Source organism: Amphiura filiformis, chromosome 8 (assembly GCF_039555335.1).
Source record: "Amphiura filiformis chromosome 8, Afil_fr2py, whole genome shotgun sequence".
Lineage (NCBI taxonomy): Eukaryota > Metazoa > Echinodermata > Ophiuroidea > Amphilepidida > Amphiuridae > Amphiura > Amphiura filiformis.
In genome coordinates this window covers 36507489-36531301 of record NC_092635.1, presented here as the reverse complement: position 1 = coordinate 36531301, position 23813 = coordinate 36507489, and the positions used below count along the sequence as shown (strand labels likewise).

The window sequence follows — 23813 nt, the reverse complement described above, 5'->3', positions numbered from 1 at the left end:
TGAGTCCCGACTTTCAACACAAGTATTGTTCTTCAATTAGTGAGATTGAAGTGCGTTTCTGAATCCGGTCATTATTTCAGTCCTTTTAATATTTCATTTGTTCCATGACTTCCATCTGCCTCCGCTGCAAAATGTGACATGAAATGGCTCACAGTGGCATTGGTTAATGGTGTCTGGCAGTTGGTTGTTACTTGTACAGTGTAGCTCTGACCTTTTAGTAGGCCTGAAAAAGAAAAAGAGGATTTTAGAAAATTTGTCAGGGTAAAGCTGGGACAGTGGCACAAATCTCGCATGGGGCTGTTACAGCTGCTTGGTTTGAAATCCTTGCCCACCCACTTCCCCCAAATGAGCACATGCATCTGTATTCCCCAGCCCCCCCCTTGGCGGTGGTGGCAGATTTACCCCCAGCTAGCTGTTCCCTTGATTGCAATGAAAGTGTAGTTTTGCCACTGGTGCCCCTAATCCCCCCCTCCACCATCGGGTTGCACACCACAGGGTTCATTTATGTGCCATATTAGGGGCTGTGCAATAATTATCGGGGGTAATAGCATGTCCGAGCGACCTACCAAAAAATAGCTTGCCCCCCTCTCAGCCTGCAAAATAATCGCTTTTCCCTCTTTTGGCCTGCCAAAAATCTTTGCCCCAACACATGCCAAATTTTTGGGATCCCAATTTGCAAACCTTAAAAGGTCTAGATATGTTATGAGCACAGCGAGCATGAAAATTTGCATATTTCAGCGTTTCCATACTGTTTTCCTAAGCCTTTTTAGAGCATTTTATTTAAAAGGCACCCCATGAATGTGTGCCAAAATTGCTTGCCCCCCCTCGGATCGCTTGCTTGCCCCCCAATTTTACCCTCCTTCCAGGGCTCATAATTATTGCACAGCTGAGCCCCTTATAGGTATAAGGGGCTATCATTTTCTTCAGAAGGGGGGTCATGAATATACTGGGGGTCATAGAATTTTAAGACCAAAAATAGGGGGTTATAATTTTGTAGCAATCAAAATAGGGGGTTATAGAATTATTAAGGGCTGGCGACTGGTGTAACTTTTCTTACACTTTTTTGAACAAAATGTGCACACAATCTTTATACAATGCAAGATTTTTGCGCTCTCCGTGCGCCTTCTTTACGCTTATGGTCAAAAATTTTAACGCGCTTCGTGTACTCCGCTCTAAAATTTTGACAGAAGGGGGGTCCTAAAATTTTGACCCACGATTGGGGGTCGTAAAATTTTAGCCCGCGATCCGCTGATGGAGGGGGGGTCATAAAAATTGACTTCAGTCACCGACATATTCATGACCCCCTGTCAAGAAAATTACATCCCCTGAAAGGTGAATTCAGTCAAATTTTGCCATCAAACACTGCATCATTTTATATCAAATTAAACTCCTTGATTATAAAGAAAGCCAAAACTGAAAATCGTTTTGTCATAGCACTTTCCGTAGCAAAATTACATCTTGTCACAGATTGACTTTCATGATATCATCAAAACATTCAGCCAACATTAGAAGCTTCAATTGGCAAAACAAATCAGGATCTAGGCTCATGATGGAATTTCCGGCTCATGACAGAGCAGCTTTTCTACGGTAAAAGCGGAACTGCTATCAAAATCCTCTAAAATTCCATGTGCGATTCTCTCATTACAAAAATAAATCATATATTTGGGTCAAGTGAAGTATTGACAACATATTCATATAGGTTTCCTTGACCGATCTTTTCTTTACGAGGAAAATTTACAAAATATTGTTGTATTTTAGCCTAGTCGTAAGAGATTCCCATTGAGTTTACATGTACGAACCTGTTATTCCCACCTAGACCATGCCAAAAACATGCCCACATTTCAACTCGATTATCTACCAAACTGGTCATAGATCTCCAACAATTTTTGATATGACATAAATGAAAGTGTTACTTACCTAATGTATCCATTTTCAGTCGAGATCTATGACTGGAATTCCTGTAATTCGTTGCCAAATATTGGTATTTTCCTCATTTTGCACCACACAAACCAATGGAAAAAGTTACTTCGGGTTGCCGAGAAGGCAGGGAAAGTAGGCGGGGCTTGTGAGAACAACTTCTAGAATCGTTTGAGTCGGGACGGTAGAAACACCGAGTGCATTAAAAGTAACGAACCCAATGTGGTGGTGTGATGGTACCTAGTCAATTTACATGCTATTCAACGTTATGGGAAATCCTTAAAATTGGGCACAAGGGCATCACCATAGGGCGCACCCATAGCTAATTGCCTTTGTGCCTTCGGTAAACTGGAGGGCTGAGACTCTGGTGAACTAGGACTTAACTCGGACCCTGTTATGTGGACTAAATAAAATTTTACACTGCTGCATATTATACAACCTAGTATTGCATAGTATATTAAGCAAAATTTTAATGTAGAGAGTGTACATTTAACCATATGTGTAAAAATAGACTAAATTGAAAATTCTTTGTAATGCAAATGATAGCTTTTTCACCAGAAACCTTTTCAATTCAGTCACATCTGTTGCACGCAATTATGCACTAATTTTGTAGCAGAATACAATATTGTATACAGGCATGCAGTTTAGTTTGTGTACATGTATCCATGGCAATAATGCATGACACACAATCATAATTACACTTAGATTACCATCATTATACTCATAGTATTATGATAATTATTCATGCTGTCTATACCAATTTTGAGATTTTTTTTTTCTAGGATTTTTATCAAGGTTTCAATTTTTCCTCTGGGATTCCTTGAGTTTTGAAAAAAGGGGGGGGGGGGATAAAAAAAGGAAATCAAATGTAGGCAAGTACAGTTATGTGCATAGTGCATACATGTCAGGAAAATTGCAATCTCGACTTTCACAGGTATTTGACAGTTGCCAAAGTTTTTTTTAATGTCAATAATTTGAAAAATTGTAATCAGCAAAAATTACATTGCTAAAGTTTGTTCGGTTTATATAAGGCAGAAAAAATAAGACTTGTAACACCGTGTATTGATATAGAATGGCATGCACACGGTTGGGCGCAATGCTTACGCTAATTGTGCGTTGCGTGATACGTGACCGGCGCACGCTTATGTGAATTTAAGCGAGCGCGAATTGGGACTTTATTGACGTGCACAGTAACAAAAGCCACATAATTTCCACCTAATAAAAGCTGAACAAACTTTCATGCCATCAAGTATTGTAAGTTTGTTTGTAATTTTTTAACCTGATTATTTGGCATATTTATAATGTTTACACATTATGTGCCAACATAATTGGATTCAGTCAAAGAACAATTACAGAGCCAGTTTGAATTAAAATCATAATTAAGACTTTAAATCCCCAATAGAAAACCACAGTTAAGCAGCTAAGATAGTGAGTTTTCTTTCATTTTACCTTATTAGTTTTTGACTTAAAATGACCTGAAAATTTTCCTGACAAATAATATTTTATATTTGGCAAAGAATACCCAAATTAAGATTTGACCGAAATCGTATATTAAAGCTTAAATTGCAGCTATGAACTTAAAGCACCGAAATACCTTTCATGTCTATTTATACACACAAACTTACACAATTATTGTTGTGCAAAAATGGGTCAACGTTTCAAATGTTAATAAAAAAAGCCTACTTAATTCCTGCCTCTATGGTGCCGATCAAACTATAATCTGGAAATCAACTTTACCGAAATCGTTCTCAATTTGTTTGATTAAATCATAATGAAAAGACAAAGAATACAAAAACCTAATGCACCGCACAGGTAACTGAGGTTAGAGACAGGTAACAGGGGCTCCAGACACAGGTAGAGTATATAGGCCCAAAATAAAGATGGGGAAATTTGGCAAATTATAGGGATTGAGTGCTGACAATCTCCATACCTGTACGTCCCTAGTTTACCCTATATAGGCAACAGGGAATGGAATATTTAATAAACCGTATAAAGGTTGTGTCATAATCTTACATCTATATGGGAGTCAGTCATGTTGTATGTTTCCTTTTTAAAAGAGAGAAAAAACAGGAGGTTCAATGTATGTAACTTTTTTATGCTGTAAGGGACAGTTTGGGGGAATGGAATGTAGTGGCGTGCGCAGCACATTGAAAGTGTGGGGGGGGATGTTGTTCAGTTCCCCGGAATGGAGTCTTGATTTAGGTGTGTAAGATGCAGTTTTAGCGTTTTCCGCCGAATTTCCCAGAATTTCCCCAGAATGACCAACAAAAGTGGGGCACGTGCCCCCCCCCCTTTGTGCACGCCACTGATGGAATGGGCTACTCCTGTTGAAATCCATATTCCCCCTATGGAAACATGGCCTTAAACATCCACACAGGGAGTGTGAATTTCAAATGGGTTTACCTGAACGGGGGATTCTGGTAAATCCCATAATTCTTTGCGGTTAGACCTGAGATGTCGTCATTTGACATCACATCGATGTGCACATCATTTAGCTAACATCGCTACTGCGCATTTGAAAGCTGTGATGTGTGTAGTAACAATGTGCGCATCGGCATGATGACATCTCAGGTTTAGTTGCAAAGAATTATGGGATTTACTGAAAAGGTCAATTGGTAATAAATCCTGGCATTTTTTTATGATTTTAGTACATCAAAAAAAAAAAAAAGTAGTCACCCCATTTATTTTGGTTACAGGCAAGAAAATGACAAAGTGATTCACCCATATCATGATTGGACATGTGCCTGATGTAAACCTGTTGAGCTGAAAGTGCGTTATTTGAATTTCATATATATATTTTGTGTATTGTCTCATAAAATTCTCTTGTTAGTATCCACACTGCTAATTTTAATTGTGAAAAAAAGCGTCCTAAGACCTTTCAAAACTGAATTTTTGGCTTGACTGTGTTGTATGTTGCTTGTCCCAGAGATTTTTCTCTTAAATGTGACCGTCCACGTCGAAAACGGCCCCTAGTCAATTTTGTTTTCTTCCGTGTTTAGAAAATATATATCATAAGCTTTACAATGATATATAATTTGACTTCAAACAATATCCAGAAGGGGAGTTATGGCTTGTTAAACTTTACTCCTTCGGACCTTCGGTAAAAGGGTGTATTATTTTGGTGGTACATTATTTCTCTTTTTCCACATCGCTGGTATTACATATCAAATTGACATAATTAGCGGTCACTTCAAATCATCCCCAAGTCAACCAGGTTCAGGAATGCCCTCTCATTGTTGATTGTTAGTTAACCCACCACTTGAACAGGATTTGGCCAAAGCAAACAAAGACTAGAGCTATTTACTACGAGGCCCGCCGATAACGAGCTGATCATATATCTGAGCTTATCTGGTCAATGATCTTTGTATTGGTGCTTGTCTTTTGTATTGGTGTCTGTCTTGAACATCACTTACTCTATCATTGCCAACCAAGTTAGATAAGTCATATGTTTTCTTAATGTGTGTAAAATGGTACCATCAAAGCCTTCAGTCATCTGCGTGTTGTATTGGTGGGTGATATCCTGTCATATTTGTTCTGAAACAGACAGCCTATCTCCTTCCTGTACAACACAGCAGACCAAGAACTCATTTATCTTCTCTTTCTCAAGCTTTTTGATTTCTCTTTTTTGCCTTTCAGATGTTTTTTATATATATCTGTTCCTTTATTTGTATTATTGTCTTTCTTCCTTTCATATTCTCTTCATATTCAACTCGGTTCAATGTCCCATTAACCCCCTGAGCACTACCTGCCGATCTAACATTGCCTCTGATTGGCCAATTACATGATATCTTCACTTTAATCGCCAATCAGAATGGAGCTTTGCAAATAATTCACCCCAATTTTTTTGTGTGGTGAAATTATTCTAAAAATGTTGCTGATTGGTCCAATTGATAATTGAAACTTCTTTTTGGCCAATCGGCAGGTAGTTCTCATGGGGTTAAGCGGCAAAGATAACCAACGCACAGACAGGCCCATCAGGAAATGCATCTCACTTGCTGCCAATCTTCATCCCTGTCATTAGCAACCTGATTCCCAGGATATTGACCCTTTAAATGGAAATATTCCTGACTGCTAAGATTGGTTTGAAAAGGGTAATGACTTTTTCTGTGTGAGACTGTTAATTGTCATAATATTATCACTTATTGAAACCAGTCATATGTTTTTTCCAGGTATTCAAAACTGATTTCTGAATGGTCTGGCAACTTGGAAAGTGGTCTGTTTGGAAGCGGAACTTACTGCTTGTATTCCAAGAGTATAAAGGTCTTTGAACTCCTGCTTCCATAAACTAAGATTCAGTGCTGTTCCCAGTTCTGGACTCTTTCAAGGAATATGATACTGGGATTTAATTATTGTGCCCATTTGAGTAAAAATTCGATTAAAAAAATGTGTAATAAGTTGTATTATTATTAATCTGCATATCTAATTTCAAAACCTTAATGGTGCTTAATTTGTCCCAATCCATATGTTAAGAAATTTAGGGGAAATAATAGGGAAGTGGCCAAAATGTCCCAAGCTCAATTACGAAAATGAATAGACATGATTAGATTTTCATATGTGAATGCTGTGATTCAAGCATGCTGAGTAGTGATGGAGGTTTCAGTGCACTGGCATGGGGGGGGAATGCTCAAGTCAGAACTCTCCCCAATTTCCCCCAGTAAAAACCCAACATTACGAAAATTTTGTGCAAAATTTGTTGAAGTGGGATAAAATTGATGTCGCACATTTATGTACTGCATCCATGTGCACAAATCTACTAGATATCAACTACATACCCTGTGGCTCTTGCACATAAAGATGTTGAATCATGCAGACATAACTATTGTCTCCCAGTAGAAGCCAGTATATCTGCCTCAAGAAATGTCTCTGGTTTTTCTTGGAATTTTAAGTGTTGCATGCTTTTATGTAAGTTTCAAAGTTAGTTTAATTGACACACTGATTTATATTATAGCAGTACAAGTTAATGGGGAAGAGAGTAATATGCTGGCACTTTTTAAGAAACCGTATATATTGAATATAAAATGTTGTTATTCAAAAGATAGTCTAACTATGAGTAAAATGTTGTTATATTGAACATATCTACTTTCATTCTATAATAGTAAGGGGTATTGGCGTTCAAGTGGGCAAAGAAAGTTTGGTCTGTTTTAGGTCATATTTCTGTCATAGAATCCCACATAACCATGATGATTCTGTTCTCTGATATATCGCATGTTTATTTAACATTAAGATGTAGTGATTTTCATCTTGGCTAATCCCACTCATCCATGTACCCTTCCTCTTAATCACAGACTTTTTCTGCAATCTTTGCGTGCGTAAGCTTACTGCATGCATGAACGTTACAGGGGTATTCAGATAGTTTGTTACGTCCCTCCAAAGTAGTTCATTTGTAAAATTCATCGCTTCTCTCGCAAGATGCGATCACAGATTTTTCTATGATCTCATGTGTGTATTACTGCATAAACTTTGCTTCGTATTTATTGGGTTATATCCCTCTAAAGTGGTTCATTTGTAAAATTCATCAGTTCTCCCAAGATGTGATCACAGATTTTTCTATGATCTCATGTGTGTATGCTTACTGCATAAACTTTGCTACGTATTTATTGGGTTATATCCCTCTAAAGTGGTTCATTTGTAAAATTCATCGCTTCTCCCAAGATGTGATCACAGATTTTTCTATGATCTCATGTGTGTATGCTTACTGCATAAACTTTGCTACGTATTTATTGGGTTATATCCCTCTAAAGTGGTTCATTTGTAAAATTCATCCCTTCTCCCAAGATGTGATCACAGATTTTTCTACGATCTCATGTGTGTATGCTTACTGCATAAACTTTGCTACATATTTATTGGGTTATATCCCTCTAAAGTGGTTCATTTGTAAAATTCATCCCTTCTCCCAAGATGTGATCACAGATTTTTCTATGATCTCATGTGTGTATGCTTACTGCATAAACTTTGCTACGTATTTATTGGGTTATATCCCTCTAAAGTGGTTCATTTGTAAAATTCATCCCTTCTCCCAAGATGTGATCACAGATTTTTCTATGATCTCATGTGTGTATGCTTACTGCATAAACTTTGCTACGTATTTATTGGGTTATATCCCTCTAAAGTGGTTCATTTGTAAAATTCATCGCTTCTCCCACGATGTGATCACAGATTTTTCTGTGATCTCATATGTGTATGCTTACTGTATGAACTTTACTACATTGAACGAGTATCCTGATATTGGGTTACGTCCCTCCAAAGTAGTTTATTTGTAAAATTCATCGCTTCTTGCAGGATTTCATCACAGATTTTGTATATGCTTACTGCATAAACTTTGCTACGTTGAATGGGTATCCAGATATATTGGGTTATGTCCCTATAAAGTGGTTCATTTGTAAAATATTGATCGTTTCTTCGGTGATGTGATCCCCAAGGTTTGCTCTATGAATTTGTATATCAAAAATTAATAAGCAACTATTTATAAATATGAATCCCCAATAGGGTACAGAAAAAGGTTGCCCTTTTGAGGATATAAAATTAAAGAGCAAAGATCTGTAGATTAGTGTTTGGTTTATTAATTACAAAGAGAAAACAGTATTTTGGGTTTAAACACAGGAAAAGCTTGACTAATGAGGAGAAATTGATCAGTGAGATTGACGATATTGGGCATTGCCATGACACTTGCTAATTGACCCAGGTTGATCCCCTAGGAAACATGAATTTGTAAATTATTATTTCTTGTAGGAATGTAAATGTTTAGCCATGGTATTAGCTGCAGATTGAGGATCGATGTACAAATACAAGAATGTAGGCTCCAATCTGATCTCAAGTTTTAAAAAAAGCGCAGTGATTTATAGTGTGCTGCGCACAGAATCAATGCCTAGACATTGACCCACAAGCCTCAGCACACTTTACAGGTTGTCGCTGACCACTGGCCCATATCAATCCTTAAACCATTTCACAACAAGAGGTAAGAGGTGATTTCAAAACCCAATCACTAATTGACCAGAGGGACCCTGGAAGAACCCATGATTGGGTCTGGTTTTTATTTGTATAACAATTCACTCTATTGGGTAGAGCCTCCAGCTGGCAACAGACATGAAAAGAATTGCATAACTTTACACAATGTTATATGACTGGTGCATGTCATGAAGGCTACCTCCTGGACAGTGATGGCCAGATATGAATTCTTATTCATGTAGGCTGCCAGTTTAACCAGAGGGCTGACAGTAAATTTCCCTGATCCCTCCTTTTTTTTCTATGTCGATTTAACACACGATCCCCGCTGTTGTTTTGGTTCCACTTTAGCACCCCCGGTACACACATGGAGGTCGCCATTTGAGGTTTTAGCACCCCCTTTAGCACCCGGCTACCTTGACTACGCGTTCAGCATCGCGTACAGTTCGCGTTCCCAACTGTCAATCATTGGAGGTCAATCACCTCGAGCTTGACAACGATATCTGAATAGACTATTGCTAAGTCTTACGTGTATGCGCGAAATTTAGGTTAATTTTCGTGATTGAAACAGTATTTTTCTTGTATAAATCTTGGCCTGGATAGCGGGATTGTTGGTTGATTTGATGTATTTGATCAATTAGGTTCATGGATGCGCTAAAAAATATAATCAAAAGTATTAAAAAAGCTGTTCAACATTTGAAAAAAAAAGCACTGTAGCAGGCTTGAAAAAGTCTAACCGTGGATGCAGCAAGCCGTGATTTTGCGGGTAATTTTCATGACTTGAACGCGAAGCACGGGCGCGATATATCGGGTAGAAATCGCGGTAGTGTTCCAGGCCTACACGATGGCAGGGTAATGGCGGCTCCCATACTTTAATTACTTTTATAATGAGCTGTCATATCCCAATTTGTTTTATCTCTGGTTTAACCTCCTGAGCATTACCTGCCGATCTAACATTGCCTCTGATTGGTCAATTACGTGATATCTTCACTTTAATCACCAATCAAAATGAAGCTTTGCAAATAATTCACCCCAATTTTTTTGCGTGGTGAAATTATTCTAACAATGTTGCTGATTGGTCCAATTGATAATGAAAACTTCTTTTTGACCAATCAGCAGGTAGTTCTCATCGGGTTAAGGGATCTAAAATGAGCGTTTATTGCGTTTCGACAGTATTTTTTGTAGGACATGAGAGCACCTCAGACCTATCGAATTGCATTCTGAATACTGAAGCATGTCTTTCTGATATCAAATAATTTTCATTTTTGAAAATCACAATATAATACAAATTTTATGACAAATTATAAAATATGATATTTTTCAAATTTTTGATATATAACAGTCCTCAAAGTAAATTATATAAATCTAATGATAAATTCTTAAAGTGTATGTAGTAGGACGAAAAGTCGACGGTCAATTGAAAATTTTGACCTTTCATATTGAAGATATGGATTTTTTCCCAAAAGACCTAATTTTTGTGTGTGTTTTTGGAAAAAAAATCCATATCTTCAATACGAAAGGTCAACATTTTCAATTGATCGTCGGCTTTTCATCCCACCTACATACACTTCAAGTATAAATCATCAGATTTATAAAGTTTACTTCAAGTACTGTTAAATATCAAAAATATCAATTTTTAATGATTTGCCATAAATGTGTATTAAATTGCGTAATTTCAAAAATGAAAATTATTTGATATCAGAAGGCCATTCTTCGTATTCAGAATGCAATTCGATATGTCTGATGTGCTCTAATGTCCCACAATAAATACTGTCCAAACGCTCATACCCCAGCCCTTAAGGCTCTCTCATCAAATTTGATTAACTTGTTTATTTCACTTCATTTGTTTCTCATTTGCTGCATTTTTACTTCACTGTCTTCCGTTTTCTTTCCTTTTTTATGACACAGAGACGGGCGATTACAAAAAGGCGATGAGATTCTGATGATCAATGGGCATACTCTGATGACGGTCACACATCAAGATGTCGTGGATATACTACGCAACTCTGGTAGCATTGTACAACTGGTTATAGCAAGAAAGGTAGCATATATAATTATGCATGGGTAAAAGTTGTGTTTCCCCTATGGTTGAAAAGACCACAGGGAGTGAAGTATGCCTTACAGTGTATTGGCTTGGCTAATTACCGGATTCTTCATTCTTTCCTAGGAACTATCAGAGCAAAATGTTTTTAGGTTAATTTCAGTAAACAGTGTAAGGTATATTTCAGTTGAAATCCATACACCCCTATGGAAGACATGACCTTAATCTCCCACAAAGGAGGTGTAGATTTCAAATGGAGTCACCCTTTCTGGTAACCTAATTTGAAATTCACACTCATGGTGTGGGATATTAAGGTCATGTCTTCCATAGGGGATGTGTGGATTTCAACTGGAATGGCCATTTAAAATCTACACCCCCTGTGTGGGAGATTGAGGTTGTGTTTTCCATAGAGGGTGTATGGATTTCAACTGGCATTGCTCAATACACGGTTACCTTTGAAAACATTTTGAAATTCTCCTGGAGAAAAAAGTTATGCTAATTGTCCTGCTATAACCCATATAATATTCTGGGAACTTCTCCTGGTTGCGCTTCTTTGCTGGAAGTCCCTGAATTGTTGTTAGATGGTTTGTAGGATGATTGGGGCCAAAGTGGCAGGGCTAAGACCCGCCAGAGCAGTTCATGTGGGGTGAATCAAACCTGCCTGGTTATCAAATTAATCAGTGACAAGGTTATCTCTGAATTTGACAGGTGCTAATTGATGCAATAACATTAAAACCTCAATTAGCAATAACATTAAGGCCAGAGTAATGGAAGACACATTCGTTCACGCCCGAATTTGAGATTTCTTGATATTTATCAACACTAACATGTATTCTTTCACTTGAAACTGATAAAATACAACTTGCTAATATTTACTCGTATTTTTACTTGATTTGTTTCACTCTTTTCAACTCTAAAAAGTCACATGGCTCAAGACAGCTTAGTAAATTGGCGGAAATAATGAGTCAGAAATGCTTGAATGCGAAATATTAGGATTACTGCAGCGATTCAAGGCTTTGGCGTGACGCGACTCAACTCTGCGCGTATGTCCAACGAGTCAAGGCGCATTCGGTATGTTGTTCACGCCAGCAAATGTAGTGTAAACAAAACAATTTGCAGTGAAAATGCCACTTGGATTTTTTAATTATTTTGAATTTTGGCACACTGAAAGCAGAGATTATAGATTCATTGGTGCAAAAAGATGCATATTTAGACCATGCACCAGATACAGCTTTTGCAAGTGTGAAAGTCTTACCGTTTCAAAATTTAAGGACGCTTTTGTGCATAATTTTGACATTTTTTACTAAAACGTCGATTTCTCAGAGTTCACTTTTGACAATATTGTGCGATTTTTGTGACAAGATAACTCGAAAAATATGCAAGCAAAGGGTAAACTTTTGCACTATCCTTTAGAGTACATCAAAGTCTAGGGAAGGTTTTTTCATTTTTCAAAATATTTGTTTTAAACAAAATATACACCATTATGTGCAATTTTAGCTTAATAGAGTGACAAAATGGCTTTTTTCACATGTTTTTTCAATATTTCGAAAAAAAGACGAATTTCAAAAAAATAAAAAAACCTTCCCTAAGTTCATGTCTCTTCTTCATGAAAAGCTAACTGATTTTTTTTTACTCCGAACGGATATTTTTCTAAGTTGTCACAAAAAATTGGGGTAAAAAGTGAATTTTGTGATTTTTTCAAAACTTGAGATTTTGGAACAAATCTGACGTCACCATGGGATTCCTTGACTCATTTCCTTTCCAAAAATGTATAGTTTTATATACTTTGGACATACAATTCAGAAATAATGATGCTCGAAAAGGTCCACGTTCTCTCCCATTACTCTGCCCTTAAAACCTCAATTAGCACCTGTCAAATTCAGAGATAACCTTGTCACTGATTAATTTGATAACCAAGCATGTTTGGTTCACCCCAGAAGAACTGTTCTGGTAGGGCTTCCTCTTTAACTGCTCTGCTGTTTCAGTGACCCAGTTGTCAACTGACCTGGCTGTATTTTACAACTTGCCCATCAGCATTTACAGCTAGCCCGGGCTGGATTTTGCCAATGGACAGGTGCTAACTTTGAACCCTGATTGGTCAGCCACAATCTACAAAGGGTGCTTGGGCATGTGGCTTTGGCATAGCGCACTATAAATCATTGCCAAAAAGGTTTTTTTCCCTTATTGCTCATGGTGTGCAATTAAAGTGTAAATTCAGTTGATTGCCATTTTGATTTTTACAGCAATACACATTGAAACTGATGACAGCATTTTCCTTGTCAACATGTATTTCAATTAGTTCCATTTGGAAAACAAACACGGAAACAAATACAACATTTTTAGCATTTGACATACAATCAAATGTGCTTTATCATGGCAATTTGAAATTTGTTTCACACAACTACAAGTCATGTGTGCGCGTCATCCCCTTGGGTATGGAGGATTTGACAAAGAAATCGCAAGATGTGTAAAGTCCAGAGACGATATCTTACCCTTCCCAGAATCCTTTGCGACATGATACATCACCTCATTTCATCAAATGATACTCCCATTACATTTGTACAGGTTTCATTTTCATTTTGAGAATAGACGAGCTAAACATGGGTCGATAGTCGGGAAATAAACATATTTTGCAAGATCCGGATGTGCTCTGTTCATTAAGGTACATTCCGTCACTATCGACCCATGTTGCACTAGATAGCAAATCAGTACAGAAAATTGAAATGGGAGAAATGCATTCTGGGAAGGGTAAGATATCATCTCTGTGTAAAGTCTAAAAGCCTACCTTGCAGACGTGAAATACTACAAGACAAGAAATCCATATATGGCTAGACATGATAAGACTCTTGAGCTCCTCAAATGTGATTGGGATTCAGGGAAAATCTTGAGGCATGATGTTTAAGAATATCAACTCGAGATAAATTGCTAAGTAATTGTTGTTTGTCACTAGAAAAGTACATCTCTTTTGTTGATGCTCTGATAATTCGCAAGTGTATAACAGAAAACACCTTTGCCATGACTTACAGCAAAAAAAAATCCATTCCTGTTTGTCATATTTTTTTGCAAATCTTGTAAACAACCTGATCACATTAAGTTTGCTGTTGATAGAGAAGTGAATGAATAACCTCTTTGTGGCTATGCAGTTGAGAAACGCAACTTTAATGGCAAAAATAGATGGTTTGTAAGAATGATTTTACACTTTCGATGGATGTGGTGGTCGTTATGTGACATTTGACCCAGATTTTCAACTTCATAGTTTTATGACTCATGATCTTGTATATTAGAGCATGATGATGAGGCATGTAGGAATTATGCTGCAACCACTCATGAGGAGTTCCTTAATATTGTTTTAATATTTTTCATTTGTTATTGTCTGCTATCAGAAGAATATCAAATCAAAGCTTCACTGTTATACCTTGTGTGAAATGGTCACAAATTGAACTTTTTGGTAAATCCCATAAGCCTTTGCGTCGGACCCCTGATGTTGTCATGCCGATGCGCACATTAAATTGCATCATTACTACGCACTTCATGATGGTGAAATGCATGGCAAATGGATGTTTGCTACAATGTGCACATCAGCGTGACGTGTTTGTCCAAATGTAAAGGTTCATGGCATTTACCGAGTATTTTCATGTGATGCTTTGCACCAATGGGCAACAAGTGGGCGCTATATAAGAAGTTTCTTGTTGGTTTCGGTTAATTTTTCTTAGGTTTTCGAAGTGTGATATTTTCGCATACAAAACAAAGATCTTAAGTAACAAAAGGGATCTATAACATACTATAATGACCAGGTTTACCACTTGTATGTTGAATCCCAAATAGGCGTATTAAAACAAGGACCTGCAAATGAACATAGGGTTCACTTGGATGACATGAGAAAAATATCAATATAATTTTGGCCCCTATTTTGAGCAATAGTCACTGTCTAATGCGCATTTAAACTTTTCCAAACTTTGAGATGAATTATTTGGAATATATCAGCATTATTAAAGGGACAAAGAGAGATACGTCAATCCCAAACTACTATTCCCTACACATTAAATTGTTTTTGGAAAAGTTGCTAATTTATTAACTAACCCTTACAGTGAATAAGCTATGATGCTGCATTTCCAGGGAGACAAATCTTAATTTTTTTATGCCCGGACGTAAGGAATTCCATGCAAATCCAATAAGGGATGTGATCGCCTTTCAATTTTCATCATATTTTGTCCATAATTCTTAAAAGAAAATGGTTTAAAAGTATTTTCCAGATGTATCAACCATTTTTAAGTGACTTCAAAACATTTGACAGATTTCTGTAGTCTGCAGTCGATCTCTGGAAGTCTCTTTAAACCAAAATAAGACCATATTTTGTGTGTATATAACCCATGATTTAATCATATGCGAAAGTACCAAAATGATGTTGGCCTCTAAAATTTTGTTTCAATTCAAGCATATAGTCATAGCTGCAAACTCACCCCGACATAACATTGAAAGGCAAACCACTTTGTTTAGTTTTAACATAATCAAGGAGGAAATTTGACAAAAATCTCGAGTTCCTCTGCGAGGAGGCATTGCAGGGTGAAATGTGACAGTCAATTCTGAGCCCCCTCAGATTTTGGGTGAGATTGCGGCCGAGTGAACTTTTCACTGTGGTATTGGCATCATCGCTTATCAAAGTTGACTTGGAAGTTGTTTTAAGAGAAACGAAAGGGAATGACTCAATTGGCAGTTCAAATTGCGGTATCTAACATCGTGTTTAGCATGGTTTGCAACGAGCGAGCGATGACATCAAGTAGGTTTCCTTAAAGTGTCAGATGTAAGATTAATTGATTAATTCAATATTTATGCAGGGAGTTATTGGAAATTAGATTTTCAGATTCGGCCTTTTGCAAAGAGTTCATTCAACTTATAGGATGCAATGACTTTGGAATATATTGCCCAAAGTGCAAAGTATCAAAATGGAAGAAATTTATCCACTTTTCTGCTTCATATAGAGATATATTAAATTTCAATGATTCTAAATGCCCATATAAAGAGATTCTTCTGGATCGTAAATAGATACATAAAATGAGATTCACCCATGAAGAAAAACCTATCCAAATAAACAATAAGAGAACAACCCAAGAAATCAATGATGTCATTTAGGGGAAAGGGGTTAAAAATATTGGTTAGGGATCGTTCAATATTTTGAGTGGGAATTTTGAGGTGGGTCTTGATTGAGGGATCTGAATTTTAACTTGAATCATGATGAGAGGGGAATATTAAGTTTTAGATGGAGAAATCTTTTGGGTTGATCCCTAACAGCAGCAGCAATAGTTACAATTATGGTTTATGACAAATAAATTATGTTGGCAATTAATTAATATCCGTATGTTGGCATTCATATAATAATTATTAATTAACTTTTCAACTGTCATGATATATTCAAATTTGAACCTGGCCTACAAAACATTCTGATAGTATAAAACTGTAAATCTTACTATAAATATGTGGATGTGATATGACAAGTTAGGTACTTCACTGTTAAGACCTCTGATTACACTAAGACCATAGATTATAATGCAGGCTTAATTTAGAAAATGCCAATTTTGTATTTCCTCAAAATACACTTTCTATGGAATTGTTTACATAAAAGGTGAGCAAAGCCTTATTATCCCATATATCATTTTAAATCTATCTTGAATTGAGGTAGTTAGTCAATTATTTGACAGTTTTACCTCTTGAAAACTTTCCTACAAGGGGCCCAATTAGTTTAGATGTAATGTGGATGATGTTCTTTTGGGGTTAGAAAAGTTTTAACTAACATTTTGGATTTAGCCATCCAAAATGTAGCCATCCTCTCAAGTTAGACTATTAAAAATACAAATTTTGATATTTGGTTAAATCTTTTTTTTGCTCACAAATTAAGTGAAAATTTAAGCCTGAAAATCTGAAATTGTGTAGCAGTTTAAACAAAAATATGGTAGTTTGGTGGTATGCCACACCTGAATCATGTACGTGGAGAATAATCTATAGAATATTTGTTTTGACTATCATCTACCATGTGATAGAAGACATGCATGTCCCACTACGATGAAATATTGGTCCTGCCTGTCGTCTATCACACGGTAGAGGATAGTAAAAACAAAAATCTGTATTGTTTATTCTCATTCTTAGTCACTTAAATATTATTTTAATAACTATAAACTATTTTATTGTGCAAAACTTAAGTTCCCATCATAACACCTGCTGCTAATTAAAAAATTAACGAAACATCTTAGATGCGATATCGCCATTTCTTATGTCACCATGGATTAACACGTAATTATGAAATCTTCATTAACAATTCTAAATGTGCTATACGATATCAAAGCAAAATTATGTTGTTCTAAAACTGTTGGGGCCTGACAAATTGCTCACTGTAAGTATGTTGTTTTTTCAATTTGTAGCTGCTTACCATCTATTTTGAACTGACTGTCAGCCTTGTAGTTTCGCTAGCCTCGTACGTCACGTGTCGTGTGTCCTATTCCGCCTGGTAGAAAACATGTGTTACAAATGGACAACCCACATTGAAATCTTTTCATCCATAATGACCTTAAAAAGTACATGATTTCACAGTTTTTGCCCTTGGCCTTATTTTTGAATGAATATAGAATAATGCAGGTGTTTCGTAGGTAAAAGTTAAATTGGATTAAACACATCCTAATAAGGAATTTAGTATCCGTCCTCCGATAAGTAGTCCATGATGCGACATATTTTACCCCATAAAAACCCTTCTGAAGTGGCCCCTTAGATGAATATGTAGACTATGTGACTAATATATCTGGAAGGTATGTTGTTGATGCATGCCTATCCTGTATACCTACTAGTATATAAGTCTGCAGCACTCAGGGTGGACTAGACACTAGGATCCATAACATGCTCATCTTATCAGGGCACAGTTCTTTAACCCCAATACATTTGTATATTCATTGAATGACCTCTGAACATTTGGGTACAAAAACTCATACCCTGCAACTTGAGGTCAAATTTTGCACTATGGTTGTTTAATTGAGGTTATTGAACTATACCATTGGGATGAGGCCATTGTGGTCCATAGTAAGACTTGATTTTTGTAGGCCGTTGGTGTTGATAGTAGTAGCTTACTGTGACACATTGATTCAAATAGGTTAACCAGAACCAGATTGATCAAGATTATGCAATTTTTAGGTCAGTCATGATAGAAAACATTAGATTTGTATTTGTTGATCAGTGCTAAAATGAACTGGTTTTAACCCCATGAGAACTACCTGCCGATTGGGCAAAAAGAAGTTTTCATTTTCGATTGGACCAATCGGCAACATTGTTAGAATAATTTCACCACGCAAAAAATTGGGGTGAATTATTTACAAAGCTCCATTCTGATTGGTGATTAAAGTGAAGATATCATGTAATTGACCAATCAGGCAATGTTAGATCAGCAGGTAGTGCTCAGGAGGTTAAGACGTTGAATTGATGTAGAATATGATAGGCGCAGTAGGAAATCCATGTGCAACAGATGGTGTACACACTAAACACAAAACTGTTACATGCGCATGGATTTGTTTTTACTGATAACATTAAGCATCGGTATTTGCTAGACACTAAACATTGCAATGTGATACCGAAAAATAGGTCAACCCGTTTTCTGATGTATAGTGATGTTAGAATGTTGGTTAGGAAAAGGTAATACATGTATGAAGCTTATGCAAATTATCATTTCTTTATGAATATTCATGTATCCACCTGAAAACAGATGGACAGACAGGTGTTTGTGTCTTCATTACTTCATTAATGGTTTTACTTTAATTGTTCTGCGTGTTAGCGATAGGTTTCAGCATAAAAATTCCAAGTCTCAAAATATCAAGAGCTATCTCAAGAACCACTGAGCCAATAATTCCAAATTCATACATGTATTACCTTTTCCAAATATGGACATGAAAATATACAATTCTGAAACTTTGAATCTTTTTGTCTTCAGTTGAAACTCGCATAGAGAGAGTTAAGAGATCATGCCTTAACCTATTGCATATCTGCCTAATCAAAATTATTAGTAGGGAACCAAAGGCACTAAACACAACCCTAACTCATATGTGATGTGATCAAGCAAAATCAATCGGAACTTGGAAATATTGAATTTGAGATATACCCAAACAAAAGAAATATTTCCTTTTGTTTCCTGTTGTTTTGGAAACTCTTTAATTGCTCATATCTTTGGAACTGATTGTTCAATTTCAATGGGGTTTCTGTCAAATGCAGCTTTTTACTACCCTTTAAGAAACTGCACATTTAGTATTTCCGAGTTCCGACTGATTTTGCTTGATCGCATCACATATTATCTTATATAATGTAGGTAGCCTCTGTTTGCGCAATTTATTTGTTTGTATGTGACAAAGTAATTATTATCTAAATTGGTATATAGGACAACAGATTTGTTTCTGTCACAGATGGAATGTGGTATTTGTATATGTGACAATCAATTACACAATACAGATAAAAGGACAAATTTATTAACAGCTGGATTTTTCACAGCAAGCTTTTTTTTTTAAATATCATTTACAGATATTTAAAGAATTCTTTAGTATGAACGATCTCAATGAACACAATAATGAAATGCAAAACATATATTAACAATATGTGACACGATCTGCTCCATGGGGGCCAAAGGAGGCATTTTTGAAAACTGAGTTACAATAATTATTACCTTACACAAACATCAGGCTATCATATACAGAAAACACCAAAGGTCTAACATACTTGGTTCTGAAGTTCTGACATTTTGTGAGGTCTATTTTCTTATGTATTTCATTGTTTTTTACTCCATATTTTTGCCTTTATCTCAATTTCAAATTTGCCGCCTTTGGCCCCCATGGACCAGATCATGTCACATATACATGCAGTGAACCCTAATAAACTGTTTAAATGTGTAAGTGTAGTGGCAAATCTGTGTTGTCTTCAAGTTCATACATTAAATTTTTCCAATATTTAAATATAGCATTAAGGGGTACTACACCCCTCAATAAATTTGTGACTATTTTTGCATTTTTCTCAAAAACTAATAACACCCTGGTAACAAAAGTTATGTATATTATAGGGGCAAGGAATCCAATTACTACACTGGAATTGCAGTGACCCAAGACAAGCGGTTCGATACTTGTGATAGAAAATGAGGTACTGCTAGGATGTACCTCATTTCCTATCATATTTACTGAACCCTTTGTCTTGATTCACTGAAATTTCAGTGTAGTAATTGGATTCCTTGCCCCAATAATATACATAACTTTTGTTACCAGTGTGTTATTAATTTTGAGAAAATGCAAAATAGTCACAATTTACCACAGGTGTAGTACCCCTTAACGGTAAAAAAATGTCAAAGGTGGTCCAGGTTCTCACTCTTTGAAATGGGCTATTGCAGTTGAAATCCATACACCCTTGGAAGATATAACCTTAAACTCCCACACAGGAATGTATATTTTAAATGAAGTTGCCTGAATGTGTGACTCCATTTGAAATCTACACCCCCTGTGTAGCATCATCATTTATCTTTAGGCACTCTCACGAGGGCTGTGAAAACATTCAAGCTTACTTGACCAATACTGAATACTATTGCGGAATACTATTCCTGAATGCTAATATAGTAATACTTGCTGAATACTATTCCTGAATACTAATACTATAATACTGAATACTGATAGTACATGCTTTTTCGAATAAAATATTTGACACCTAAATGTGTTATATTTTTTTTAAAATATGTATGCTTTTCATCAACTTAAAATCAAAGTGTGAAACTGACATGGAAATTGCTATATTATTGATTTGTCTACAGAGGAAGCACAAAAGCAAGACAGGACAACAACAGCCTACGGGGGCATCCAGCACATCCGACTCAGATGGTATCTCCAGCCAACAATCCACACCCAAGTCATCACCACGGTTACCATCCAAGATGATACACGCCAAATCTTTGCAGAATCTGACGGTTGCCACTCCTCAAGCTGCCAAGTATGTGGTGAGCGGGGACCATGATACGGTGTCGCCGTTAGCTCCCAGGTAAGCCCTCTGTGCAATTTCGGACACCTGTTTAGTGCAGTGCTTCATTTGTGGTAGAGGTCAACCACAAGCATTCAGGGTCTGAAATCCTGCATGTGGTCGACTCGATTATGTCATATTACTCATTCCTATAAGGATGGACAGACGGCCAAGGTGTTGATAGTTTATGTTCTAGCCATAGCATCTGTTTTTGATCTGCGACTGTTGCCGTTGTGTCCAGTATGGATTATAGGCAACACCTGAATCACTCTGTTGATCTACTTTCTAAGTATGACTGATCTATTGTTTTCAACTGGAACGTCCGGGTTCTTGTTCATGAGGACAAGCTGCGGTAGTGTTTTAGCTGGATAAAGTGGATCGGATGAGATGATGATGACATTTGTTAGTGCAGACAAGTGACTTATTTTACAGTGTAAAAAGTGATCTTTTAAAATCAGGAGTTGAAGTGTGCATTTTGGTGGACTCAACGTTTTACCAAAATGCACCTTCTTTTTAACCCCATGAGAACTACCTGCCGATTGGCCAAAAAGAAGTTTTCATTATCAGTTGGACCAATCGTTAACATTGTTAGAATAATTTCATCACGCAAAAACATTGGGGTGAATTATTTGGAAAGCTCCATTCTGATTGGTGATTAAAGTAATAATATCATGTAATTGACCAATCAGAGGCAATGTTAGATCGGCAGGTAGTGCTCACAGGGTTAAGTAATGATGTCCCGGAGTGACGCGTGTGTCAGGTTAAAGTTCAGATTATTTATTTAATGATTACACTTTGTTTCACCTTGAGTTTGATAGTGATGTCAGTGCAGCAAGCAGAATCTTGGACAACTATCCAGTTACTACCGCACGGAATAAAGCAATTCCTATCATGTTAACTAGATAGCTGACCAAGATTCTGCTTTCTGCGATGTCAGTGTTTTTGCACTGGTGCGCTGCAAGCATGCTGACAAACCACAGTTGTACACTTGTGTATGCTCTGCTGGATTTGGTCGGCTTGTGCGATTTGATACTACAACAAGCAAAATACACACTTATGTCACTACCAACTTGAGGTGAGTGGAAGTATAAGTTGACTACAGTTGGACTGGTGACTGTTACAGGTAATTTTACTGGTGCGTGCAGGAAAAAGAATCGAAAGTCACAATTATTAAGTCCATTTTGCATTGCAGGGATGCAAATTGTGCGGGAGCGGGGAGCACCGCTCTTAGGAAATGAGAGTCAAAATTGAGGAAATAGTGCCATGGGAAGAAAAAAAGAAAGAGGGGAAAGAGGAGGGGGAGAGAAAAGAAAAGAGGAGAGGAAGGGGGAAAGAGGAAAGAAAAAGAAGAGGAGTGAGGTACAACTTAGGGGAGGGCTGTGAGGCAGTGAAGCTACTGAATGGAGAGGAAATCTTTAAAGACACTGGTTGTGCAAAATTTGGAGAAATTCATAGTTCAAGAAATAAGAGCAGAAGGTGTTGGTGTTAGAATATGGAAATGGGATAATGAGGAAATTTACAATTCATCACCATAGGAGGTATTCAATGTAATTTAACAGGAAAAAAAAAGAAATTGGATGAAGGCAGGTGGAAACAGGGCACATATCTGAGGAAATTTACCGAGGTGGCAATCATATCTGAGGAAATTTATAGAGAGGCAACAATGAGGATATGGGCACAAAAGTTATGAAGGAATTCAGTGTATCAATACTAGTGCCACTAAGAGACAAACTGGAAAAAATTGAGGAAATTTAACAAGAAGAACCATAAAGTAGCCTACTGAACAAGTTGTGCTCCCTCTGACAAAAAATGAAAGAGGAAATGGGGGTAAAGGAAAATAAAAGGGGAAAGGAGCTTCTGTCCCACCAAAATTGACCCCAAACTAGTGTAAAATACCACTTTTTTTGCGCTCTACGCGCGCACATTTTTCTCATATAAAGCCTTTTTTGGAAACTTGAAGACTTTTAAAACATTGAGTCGCTCTAAAAATACACAATGTTAACATTCCCATCTTTTGAAGTGCAGAATAAAGCTATTTTATGCAAGTTACGCGATTGAGGAAATCTTGAGTCTAAAAACCTTGCTCCTGAGGAAGAAATCACAATTTGCACCCCTGTTGCATTGTTGAATGCATGTTTGCACAATAATGTGTTGTCCTTAGTCATACCTTGCATTTCTTTTAAAACATTAACTTTAGTTCAACTTCCATATGAATTTTCACCTCTAACAAATATCATTATAGTCATAGTCATAACTTTTTGGTGCCTGTTAGTCAGCGGCAAAAAGACTCAAGTCATGCATATAGCTGTAATGATATCATTTGCAAACATACTGACAGGAGCTGTTGTATGGTTTGTGGTATAGATCTAACTATAATTAGATGGTGACTTTGTATGACTAGAAGAAGACTTGTTGGATTCATATTGGTTTTGTGTTGGTTGACAAGGGGTTCTTCTCTGATAGGGTCCATAACCATTTTGCCCCCTCCCATTTTATCTATGTGGCTTCAATCCTTTAATATTACCACTAGGGGCACTCATATATGAAAGTGATGTACAAGTGCCTTGGGCACTTCCAAACCAGGGGTTCTTTGAAGATGGATTAAGCTAAAAAAAAATGTTTGGTTGCCCTCAACCAACCGACCCAAAAAATTTGAAATCTTGGGTCGGGGTTTTTTTCAGTCACTTTTTTAGAAGAACCCTTAAATTTGGACAGAATCAAGGACTTTTATATTTGTTTAATATTCACTCATTTTATTTATTAAATGCATATTTGATTGAAAACAAGAAGTATTTAAATCCAGTCCAAAAGCACACAATTTTTTAAACATAAAATGATCAAGCATTTGTCAATACTAGCCTTTTCAAAATGGAGGAAAAATCAAGGAAGAGTCCATGAA

The 23813-nt window shown here is 36.7% G+C and overlaps 1 protein-coding gene across 2 annotated transcripts in view; it reads left to right on the top strand.

Annotated features, from left to right (window-relative positions):
* Positions 1-23813, top strand: part of LOC140158986 (PDZ domain-containing protein 2-like) — a 147690-nt gene that overhangs the window by 72642 nt on the left and 51235 nt on the right. For both annotated transcript variants that reach the window (XM_072182286.1, XM_072182287.1), the window contains 2 exons: positions 10768-10900; positions 20712-20935. In XM_072182286.1, the coding sequence (XP_072038387.1) occupies positions 10768-10900; positions 20712-20935 (357 nt within the window). The remainder of the gene's footprint in view (positions 1-10767; positions 10901-20711; positions 20936-23813) is intronic.